Source organism: Myotis nattereri (assembly GCF_964212035.1).
Source record: "Myotis nattereri genome assembly, chromosome: 2".
In the NCBI taxonomy this organism is placed as follows: Eukaryota; Metazoa; Chordata; class Mammalia; order Chiroptera; family Vespertilionidae; genus Myotis; species Myotis nattereri.
Genome location: NC_138076.1, coordinates 104,003,936 through 104,016,070, shown reverse-complemented (window position 1 = coordinate 104,016,070; position 12,135 = coordinate 104,003,936). Strand labels below are relative to the sequence as shown.

Here is a 12,135-nt window from a genome sequence, read left to right as displayed (position 1 = left end):
TTTGCATTCTTCTCTGGGTGTTTGTTGTTTCCTTTTTTTGGATTAGTTCTTGGTGTTTTGGAGTTTTCTGCCCATATACATACATTTCCCCCCTTCTTTTTTTTTTCTCTTTCTTTTCCCTCTTACATTTTTTTCCTTTTCTCAATATAATTTTTGCACTCTTTTCTCTCCCCTAATTCTATTTTATCTGGTGGTCACCTTTATTTGGGGTTATTTGTATCATTAATACATTTGTGTTTGGTGCCCTGTGTGTTGTGCCTTGTCATGTTGTATTTTGTGCCTTTAAGTCAGTGCAGGAGAGAGAGAGAACTACATAAATAGACACCCTGAGAGGAGAGAACCTGGGGAGACAAAGAAACAGCCCCATAGGAAAGAAAAGGAGGACTCACCAGAAAAGGAAGTAAATGAATAGAGACAAGCAATATGTCAGAGAAAGAATTCAGAGTAGTGGTCATAAGGACACTAAAAAGTATGGAAGATAAATTCAACAATATGTGTAAGAATCAAGAGGAAATGAAGAAGAACCAAGAAGAAATGAAGAATGACATCAATGCAATAAAGAACACAATAGAAAGCATCAACACTAGACTAGAAGAAGCAGAGGACCACACTATTGAGCTAGAAGACAAGGTAGGAAAAATACCCAAGCAGAGCAGAAACTGGAAAAAAATATGGAATAACATGAGGAGACCCAAAGGGAACTTTGGGACAACATGAAACAAAACAACATCCACACAATAGTGGTGTCAGAAGGAGAGGAAAGTGAGCAAGGAATAGAAAACCTGTTTGAAGAAATAATGACAGAAAGCTTCTCTGATGTTAGGAAGAAAAAAAGCCACACAAGTCCAAGAAGCACATAGATTCCCAAACAAGATGAATCCAAAAAGACCCACATCAAGACACATCATAATTAAATTGGCAAACATCAATGACAAAGTAAGAATCTTAAAGGCTGCCAGAGAGAGACAGAAAGTTACCTACAAGGGATCTCCCATCAGACTATCGACTGATTTCTCAACAGAAACACATCAGGCCAGAAGGGAATGGAATGAAATATACAAAGTCATGCAAAGCAAGTGTCTGAATCCAAGAATACTGTACCCAGCAAGGCTATCAATCAAAATTGAGGGTGAAATCAGGAGCTTCACAGACAAAAACGGACTAAAGGAGTTTATTACCACCAAACCAGCGATGCAAGAAATGCTAAAGGGTCTGCTGTACAAAGAAGAAATAGGAAGGGAAGAAGGAACACAGGCATAAAGAATAAAAATGGCAACAAAAAAGTACCTATCAATAATAACTTTAAATATAAATGAATTAAATGTCCCAATCAAAAACAAAGGGTAGCTGAATGGATAAGGATACATGACACATATATCTGCTGTCTACAGGAGACCCACCTCAGAACAAAGGACTCACACAGACTGATGGTGAAGGAATGTAAAAAGGTTTTTCAGGCAAATAGAAATGAAAAAAAAAAAATCTGGGGTAGCAATACTTATATCTGACAAATTAGACCTCAAAATGAAGGTCATAACAAGAGATAAGGAAGGCCACTTCATAATACTAAAGGGAGCAATTCAACATGAAGGTATAATTCTGGTAAACATATATGCACCCAATACAGGAGCACCCAAATACATAAAAAAAAAAAAAAAACCTTCGGAAGATATCAAGGAAGAGATTGACAGCAATACAGTCATAGTAGGGGACTTTACTACCCCCACTAACACCACTGGACAAGTCCTCTAAACAAAAAATCAGCAAAGAAACATCAATCCTAAATGACTCATTAGGTCAAATGGAATTAATTGATATCTTCAGAACATTCCACCCTAAGCCACAGAATATTCATTCTTCTCAAGTTCACAAGGGTCATTTTCAAAGATAGACCATATATTGGTACATAGGCAAAGTCTCTTCAAATTCAAGTAGATTAAAATCATATCAAGCATCTTCTCAGATCACAATGGCATAAAACTAGAAATCAACTACAGCAAAAACAATGAAAAAAATCAAACACCTGGAGGCTAAATAGAATGCAATTAAACAATGATTGGGTTACCAAAGAGATCAAAGAAGAAGTAAAAAGCACCATGGCAACAAATGACAATGAAAACACAACAATCCAAAATCTTTGGGACACAGTGAAAGCAGTCTTGAGAGGGGAGTTCATAGCTCTACAGGCCTACTGCAAAAAAACAGAAAAAATGGTAATAAATTATCTAACCCTACAACTCAAAGAGTTACAAAAAGAATAACAAGAAAAGTCCAGCATAAGCAGACCAAAGGAAATAATAAAGATCAGAGTGGAAATGAATGATATAGAGACTGCAAAAACAATACAAAAGATTAAAAAAAAAAAAAAAAAGAGCTGGCTCTTTGAACGGATAAACAAGATTGATGAAACCTAGCCAGACTCACCAAGAAGCAAAGAGAGAGGACCCAAATAAACAAAATCAGAAATAAAAGAGGTAACAACCGATCCCACAGAAATACGAACAATTATGAAAAAGTACTATGAACAACTCTATTCCAACAAAATGGACAACCTAGATGAAATGAACATATTTTTAGAAAAATACAAGCTCCCCAAACTCAATCAGGAAGAATAAGAAAACCTGAATAGGCCAACAACTACCAAAGAAATTGAAGCAGTGATCAAAAATCTTCCAGCAAACAAAAGCCCTTGTCTGGATGACTTTACAGGAGAGTTCTACCAAGCATTCAAATAGAAACTAAAACCTATCCTTATCAGACTATTCCAAAAAATTCAAGAGGAAGCACACTTCCAAGCTCTTTCTATGAAGCCAGCATTACCCTAATCCCAAAACCAAATAAAGACACCACAAAGAAAGAGAACTACAGGCACATATCCTTGATGAACAAAGATGTTAAAATCCTCAACAAAATTCTAGTAAATTGGATTCAGAATCACATTAGAAAGATCATACACCATGACCAAGTGGGATTTATTCCGGGGATGCAAGAATGGTACAATATTCTCAAATCAATAAATGTGATACATCGCATAAACAAATTGAGAGACATAATCATATCAATTGATGCAGAAAAAGCATTTGACAAATTCCAACATCTGTTCTTGATAAAAACTCTCAACAAAGTGAGAATAGAGGGTTCATACCTCAACAGAATAAAAGCTTTATATGAAAAACCTACAGCCAACATCATACTCAATGGGCAAAAAGTAAACTCATTTCCCTTAAAAATGGGAACAAGACAGGATGCCCACTTTCGACCCTCCTGTTTGATGTAGTACTGGAATTGCTAGCCATAGAGATCAGATAAGAAGAAGAAATAAAAAGCATCTAAATTGGAAAAGAAGAAGTAAAATTGTCCTTATTTGCAGATGACATGATAGTATACATAGAAAACCCCAAAGGCTCCATCAAAAAACTACTAGACCTAATAAATGAATTCAGCAATGTAGCAGGATACAAAATTAACACTCAGAAATCTATGGCCTATTTATACATCAATAATGAACTCACAGATGGCAAAACTAAAAAGACAATCCCATTTATCATTGCATCAAAAAAATTAAGATACCTAGGAATGAACTTCAATAAGGAGGTAAATGACATGTTCTCAGAAAAATACAGGACATTGAAAAAAGAGATATAGGAAGACATAAACAAATGGCAGAACATACCATGTTCCTGGATTAGTAGAATCAACATCATTAAAATGTCCATACTACCCAAAGCAATCTACAGATTCCATGCAATCCCCATTAAAATACCAATAGCATATGTCAAAGATCTAGAACAAACTCTCCAAAAAATCATCTGGAATAAAAAAAGACCCCAAATACCCACAGCAATCCTGAGAAAGAAGAACAAAATTGGAGGGATTACAATACCAGATATCAAGCTATATTACCAAGCCACGGTTCTGAAAACTGCCTGGTATTGGCACAAGAACAGACATATAGACCAATGGAACAGAACAGAGAACCCAGAAATCAACCCAAGCCATTATGCACAATTAATATTTAACAAAGGAGGAAAGAGCATACAATGAAGTAAAGACAGTCTCTTCAATAAATGGAGCTGAGAAAATTGGTCAGATACATGAAAAAAAAAATGAAACTAGATCACCAACCTACACCATACACAAAAAAAACACCTCAAAATGACTAAAGTACCTAAGTGTAAGATGGGAAACCATAAAAATCTAACAAGACTCCATAGGCAGCAAAATAGCAGACATATGTCATAGCAGTATCTTTACCAACACAGTTCTTAGGGCAATGAAGATTAAGGAGAAAATAAACAAACAAATGGGACTACATCAAAATAAAAAGCTTCTGCACAGCAAAAGAAACCATTAACAAAACAACAAGAAATCCCACTGCATGGGAGAACATATTTGCAAATGCTATTTCTGATAAGAGTTTATCTCCAAAATTTACAGAAAACTCGTACAACTTGAAAGGAAGATAACTGACCCAATTAAAAAAAAATGGGCAAAGGACCTAAATAGACACTTTTTGAAAGAGGACATACAGAAGGCCGAGAGACATATGAAAACATGCTCAAAGTCACTAATCATCTGAGAGATGCAAATCAAAACAAAATTGAGATACCATCTCACACTTGTCAGAATGGCTATCATCAACAAATCAACAAACAACAAGTGCTGGTGAGGATGTGGAGAAAAAGGAACCTTCCTGCACTGCTGGTGGGAATGCAGACTGGTGCAGCCACTATGGAAGACGGTATGGAGTTTCCTCAAAAAGTTAAAAATGAAACTCCCATTTGACCCAGTAATCCCACATCTAGGACTATATCCCAAGAAACCAGAAACACCAATCATAAAAGATATATGCACCCCTATGTTCATAGCAGCACAATTTACCATAGCTATGATTTGCAAACAACCTAAGTGGTCATCACCAGTTAAGTGGATTAAAAAACTGTGGTACATCTACAGAATGAAATACTACACTGCTATAAAAAAGAAGGAACTTTTACCATTTGCAATAGTATGGATGGAACTAGAGAGCATTATGCTAAGCAAAATAGGCCAGTTGGAGAAAGATAAATATCACATGATCTCACTCATATGTGGGATATAATGATCAATATAATTTGATGAACAAAAATAGATCCAGAGACAAACGGCAGGGGAGGTGGGGGGTGAGGGGTAGAGAGCAACCAAAAGTCTTCTATGGATGCATATTAGCATAATAGACACAGACACTGGGGCAGTGGGGGCTTGCCCAGTGTGGGAATGACTGTGGGGTCAGGGGGTAGGTCAATCGGGGGGTAGGTCAATCAGGGGAAAAAGAGATATATGTCAAATTTTAGACAATAAATTTAAAAAAAAAAAACCTAAGATATGTTATTTCTTTTTCTCTCACAATTTACTAAGTTCATTCCTTTATTTCAGAAATAATTTTATTTTAGACTAGTAGGCCGATGCACGAAATTCATGCACATTAAAAAGGAATTAATTGCCCTAACCCGTTTGGCTCATTGGATAAAGCATTGGTCTGTGGACTCAAGGGTTCCAGGTTCGATTCCAGTCAAGAGCATGTACCTTGGTTGCGGGCACATCAGTGCAGCTGATCGATGTTTCTCTCTCATCGATGTTTCTAACTCTCTATCCCTCTCCCTTCCTCTCTGTAAAATATCAATAAAATATATTTTTAAAAAATGGAATTAACTAGCAGAGATATTTTAATATTGCTATTTGCCCTTTCTCTATAATAGAAGTGTGAGAGATGAAAGGAAATTAGTAAAATGTATATGAAAATCATATATAAATGTATTAATAAATAAACAGTAACAAAAAGATATAACAAAAGAGGCATGATATAAAAAATTCAAAAACATGATATGAAAACAACAAAAACATGATATGAAAACAACAAAAACATGATATAAAAACAACAGTGATGCCGAAACCGGTTTGGCTCAGTGGATAGAGCGTCGGCCTGCGGACTGAGAGGTCCCGGGTTCGATTCCGGTCAAGGGCATGTACCTGGGTTGCGGGCATATCCCCAGTGGGAGATGTGCGGGAGGCAGCTGATCGATGTTTCTCTCTCATCGATGTTACTAACTCTCTATCTCTCTCCCTTTCTCTCTGTAAAAAATCAATAAAATATATTTAAAAAAAAAAAAAAAAACAGTGATGCAAACAATGACTGATAAAGTGATTAAACTTTTTCTAATAGCTCCCTGTACACCACATTAAGAGTAAAAACACTTTCAGAGTGCTTGATTAATTTCCCTTGCGATGAAGTACTTAGAACTTTAACTGTAACATCACATGCTCTTCAAACTTGAGAGAAAGCAACATATAACTGACCATGTGCAAAAACGGGTTCAGGTAGGAATATGCCTATTTTGTCTGGAGTTTGTCCATGTGATTTATTAATAGTCATCACAAATGCTGACATCACAGGTAACCATCGTCAAATCAATTTAAATGCGAGGCCAGTGTCAGATGGGGACAAATTAATTCTTGGAATCAGAACAGCCTCTCCTTCTGCAGACCCTGTTAATACTTCAGCTTCGATAATGTTAGGTCGTAATCTTTTGATAATAAGTCTGGTACCATTACAAAGACGCCATTTATTATTGAGATTTCTCAATAGGATGATGATTGCACCCACTTTCAATTTTAATTTATGACACGGCATTCCCGAAGGAGTAATACTGTTAAGAAATTCAATGGAAGTATTTTCCTTTCAGCACATCTGTGGAATCAATGGAATCATTACTCAAACATGTGTGAAAATCTCCATCGAGTATATCCAAATTTTCTTCATTTAATTTTTGAACATGCTCATTTTTTGGACAAAGAATTGCATGTTTATATATATATATATATTTTTAATATTATCTATAGCAGTGGTTCTCAACCTTGGCTGCACATCAGACTCACCTGGGAATCTTTTTAAAATCCTGATTCCTGGGCCTCATCCTATGGAAATTGTTTCTTTGTTATGGGGTGGGGCCACAACATTAGTAACAAAGAAACAGAATTAAAACTTTATTGTGGGGAGCCACTACAGTGTTTTGGACAGGTTCAAGCCTTGGACTGAGGAGAGGGCACAGTCCTCTCATTGCCACGTGCAAGTCCCAGCTTGGAGGGCAGGGCCCTCCCAGCACAATTATAGCCAACAGCTGTAGTTGTAAGCTTGAACCTATGGTCCAACACGTGGCCCCATGTGCCTGAGTGATGTAGGCTTGATAGAGTTCAGGTACATGTAGTTGTGTAGGATTGAAACCTAGGAGAATGTTGTAAACATCTTGGTCACAGCCTTTGCCTCGTAGCATCTGCTATAAAATAAAGGCATGGCTGTGGGCATGGTCACTGTCTCTCAGAGAAGCAGCGTCCCACTGAGACCCGGCTTTCATTCTCTTGTCTGTCTTTTCTAAGCCTTTCAGCCACCCCCACTCAGGTTCACCCTTGGTTGTGCTGATGTGGCACACTTTATAAAGATATATGCCTCCACGCTACCAGGGTGGGTTCCTGCCTCAAACCCCGCCCTTACAGGAAATAGCTCGGGGGAGGGCGCAGCCGTTGCCAAGACAACCCCTGCAGGTCTGACTTCCTTCCGCTTGGTCTCGCAGTTCTGGTCATGATGAACACCACCCAGGGTTTTTATATTAGTAAATTATTTTGGACAGTTTTCTGCTTTATGATATTTATTTAACAAATATAAAATAGAAATTTTGATAGCTTTTTTTCCTAGTATCTTTAGATTAGTTGTGCATCTGCAAATGCATAATTTTAGTATAATTTATTATTTAACTCAATTTTTAATGGACTATTTTTAATCGTTAAACATCTCTCTCCATTCTGCACTCTAGAATCGCTGTTTTGTGTTAACCTTCGTTTTGCTTCCAAACTATTCTTATCTCTTCAAAATGATATCTGTAGTCATATTTATGTAAAAAATAAGTATAAAGTAAGTAACCCTATGTTTTAACAGAATCTGTTATTTATTTATTTTGGTTAAATCTAACCATATAATTATACCATATTTTGGTTAAATCCAACAGCATAATTGAAACAGCAATTCCTTCTTAATGTTCATCTGATTGAAATTATTTATTGTGTAGCAATGCTTCTGATTACATGTTAGATATCATGGTTAAATACTTAATCTTGCTATGTGATATTTATGAAGAACTTTATATTATTATAATAATAGCTATTATTCTATTAAATTTTTATTTGACATTTTTTCTATTTTTCAATTTGATATGGTTCATCTGTTTCTCTTAGCATCATTTCAAGTGATTTCAGGTGTGTATCAACTATAATTACTGATTTCCCTATCCCCTTATATTAGAAAAGCAATATTTATATTATTTTAAACTTATTTTGTATATCAAATGCCATACAGATTATAACCTTGCACTTTGCTCTTTTGGTTCACTCGTTCTTTTGATTCATGTGAAGCACTCTCTGGCACTTGTCCACTGTCTAATTAAAGTCTCCCTCTGAAAAAATGAAAAAAAATATTCTTCATTAAAAGAACAAATTAATTATTTTATAGAATGGTAAACATTCTTTTCTTTTTCAGAGGCGAGCTGCTGATAATTTGAGAAGACATCACCAGTACCAAGTAAGTTAATCATTATTATATCTTGAAATTTTGGACATTAAAATACAGTCCCATCTTCAGAACTAACCAAAGAAAGAAATCATATATATGCACTGAATATCAATTGTGTTATTTTTAAATACCTCAGGAAGTTATGAGGAACCTGGTGAAGCGATATGTTGCTGCAATGATTAGAGATGCCAAAACTGAAGAAGGCCTGACTGAAGAGAACTTTAAGGTACCTATTTTTATTTTAATGATGAAATCACCAAGAGTCAGATTCTGCAGAGCATGGAACCTAACATAGCGCATTGAAAATAAGAACTGGAAACACAACTGTGTGTTCCAGCTAGATTTTGTGTCTTCTAAATTAAAGCACTATTGTATTATCCAAAAGAGTGATGGCATTTCTTCTCAAAATGCATTGTTTTCAAACATACTTACTCTGAAATGTCGAGATGACTTATTGAAGCCATCCTGGCATTCTGACTGCCTATCCTACTGAGTGAGCTTTAGTTTTTGAAATTTCAGGCTGATTTCTAATCCTGAAATGTTTAGTAACCAACATGCTAAAAACAAAATCTTTGTGTTCTGCACAGCTTTGATAGAAGAAAATTTTGCACTTAATTGTAACTTATAAACTTAGTGTTTCTCCCTGAGTTTTATTTTTATTGTAACCAGAGGAGATAGGTAGAATACATGAAATATATGAATAAATATAAATATATTATGTGTGTAAAATACCTCTGTTATTATGCCTGAGTTTTTTGATATTTTGGAGGAATGATTAAAGTCAATAAGATCTGATAGGCAAAATCTAACACATAAAAATCATCCTACAGGAGACCTTTAACAGTGAAAAGTATAAGTTTGACAGAGAACAAATATAACCAGCCAATTAGGTAAGAAAATAGATAAATTGCAAAACTTAAAGCACATTGATAGTTGGCTAGGATCCAAAATGTTCTTTATAGGCACAACATCCAAGTTTTAGAATTAAATGGTCCTTGGTACTTTGGGAGATAGGTTGGAGGCAGGGGCCCACCTTAAAGGCCACCATTAGATTAGAGCTGAGAATTCAGATGTCCAAAAAGAGAAGAAAAATGAATCTCAGAAATGCTATCTGATTGAATTAAGCAATTTGCAAGATTTAGTAGCTAACCGAGATGCTGGGGTAAAAATCAACTTTAAGGTAGTAAATAATGGAAAGTTACTGCACACATTAGAAAGGTCAGGCTTCACTGTTTTTTTTGTTATATGTGTCCCTTTGGACAGCAAAATATACCTATGTTAAAAATATTTACAAAATGTATCCCTGAGAGAGTGTGAAGTGATTTCAAAGCAGATGGGTATTTGCAGAGGAAGTACTTGAAAGTGTAGCCCCCACAAAAAACAATATACTTGACTACGTAACAGTGAAAAATAAAAGTCTTCCTGTTTCTTTTCACATAAACCTTAGGAAGTCTCCTCATTATTACAGAACTTGAATAGGAAATTAATAGATATCACAATGACACAAGTACCAGGAAGAAAACTAGAAATTCTAGGTAGAACCACAGCAGAGTGGAATCCTAGTTCTTAAAAATGCGTGAAAACACATCAGCCCCATGTATGAAATGAGCAAATGATGTTTACTAATGTTTATTTAAGTCACAAATTTCATCATTTTAAATTTCACTTAGGAACTAAAGCAAGACATTTCTAGTTTCCGCTTTGAAGTCCTGGGGTTACTAAGAGGAAGTAAACTCTCTACAGTGCAATCCGCTCAGGCTACGAAGGACACAGCAGACTCAGATGAAAAGACTGATAACGAAGGTACCAGCAAAGACAAGAAGAACTTCAGCCTTTTCGACTTAACCACCCTGATCCACCCGCGATCAGCAGCAATTGCTGCAGAAAGACACAACATAAGCAATGGTTCTGCGCTGGTGGTGCAGGAGCGCCTGCGGGAGAAGCAGAGAAAAGTGAATTTTGTGACTGATATAAAACACTTGGGGTTATTTTATAGACGATCAAAACAAAATTCTGCTAAGCAAAATGCAAACCAAATCTTCTCTGTTTCAGAAGAGGTTGCTCGTCAACAGGCTGAAGTATCATTGGAGAGAAATATTCAACTGGAATCTCCAGGATTATCTTCAAGGGGTGACCTGAGCATCCCTGGTCTCAGTGAACAATGCATGTTAGTAGACCACCGGGAAAGGAATACCGACAGTCTGGGTTTACAAGTTGGAAAGAGAATGTGTGCCTTCAAATCAGAGAAGGTGGTGGTAGAAGACACTCTTCCAATAATACCAAAGGAGAAGCATGCAAGGAAAGAGGACTCTAGTACAGACTATGATGCAACCCTCACTAACACTGTCATCCAGGAAGATTATGTGACCACAAGATTGTGATACTTGAAGGAAGGAGGAAGTGTTTATCATACATATATCTTTTCTATAGTGTTCTGAGTTGGGGAGAGTGTTTAAAAGTAAATTAGCAAATTCTAACTTATACTCTAAGCATTTATCAACTCTAGCATACTAACGTGTAACATGTTTAAATAAGTTAAAAGCTATCAAAAACCCTTGTTCTGTAGCCCACTTTTGCTTGCACAATTTGTTTTACATTTTTTGTTGTTAATAAATAAACTCACCTTGTATCTTGCACTGTTGCCGTAACATGGGCAATTTTTAGCTCTTTTTCAATTAAAACAAATTCAATGTCATGATTTAGTTGACTCCTGCAATAGATATTTTTATATCCAAAAATTAATATAGCTAAAATATTAGAGCTTTTCATAAATTTTAGGGCCTCTAGAGATGGGTACTTATTAAGGACTTTTCACTCAGCCCTATGGTTTAGCTTTAATTCACAAATATTAGCAAATTATTTCTTAAGAAAAAATGAATAATTATTATACACAATTAAAGCAAGGAAGGCTTCTCATGGGGTCATGATCAAACTCTTTTTTTAAAATGAAAGTTGGGCCCTGCCCAGTGTAGCTGAGTTGCTTGGTGTGTCCTCCTGTATACAGAAAGTTGGCAGGTTTGATTCCCATCAGGGGACATACCCAAATTATGAGGGTTCGATGTCTCTCTCTCTCTCTCTCTCTCTGTCTCTCTCTCTCTCTCTTTCTCTCCTCCTCCCTTTTTTTCTCTCTAAAATCAATAAAGGTATCCTTGGGTGAGGATTAAAAAAAATTAAAAATGTAAGTCTGTATACTTCATAGAGTTTTAGTTTGACCAGTTTATTTCTTTCAGAAAGTAAATAAATGTTTGTCCTAATAAATTTGGATGACTGGTGATTTTTAACATTTTACCAAAAAAAAAATAGTTTTACTTAAAGTTTTATTTTTATGTATTTATTTATTTATTTATTTATTTATTGCTTGAAGTATTACAAATGGTATTACATATGTGTCTTTTTTTTTCTTTTTTCCCCGCCCTTGACTATCCCCTGGCCTCCCCCACCCCCCAGCGTCCCATGTCTATTGGTTATGCATATATGCATGCATACAAGTCCTTCGGTTGCTCTCTTATACCCCTCCCAGCTGCACCCCAACTTTC

General features: G+C 35.9%; 1 protein-coding gene across 1 annotated transcript in view; it reads left to right on the top strand.

Annotated features, from left to right (window-relative positions):
* Window positions 1-11,889, top strand: part of TRPC4 (transient receptor potential cation channel subfamily C member 4) — a 312,640-nt gene extending 300,751 nt beyond the window's left edge. Inside the window, exons 8-10 of the mRNA XM_081083501.1 lie at window positions 8,567-8,608; window positions 8,736-8,825; window positions 10,270-11,889. Coding sequence (XP_080939627.1) covers window positions 8,567-8,608; window positions 8,736-8,825; window positions 10,270-10,980 — 843 coding nt within the window. The 3' untranslated portion in view covers window positions 10,981-11,889. The remainder of the gene's footprint in view (window positions 1-8,566; window positions 8,609-8,735; window positions 8,826-10,269) is intronic.
* Window positions 11,890-12,135: the final 246 nt, after the last annotated feature.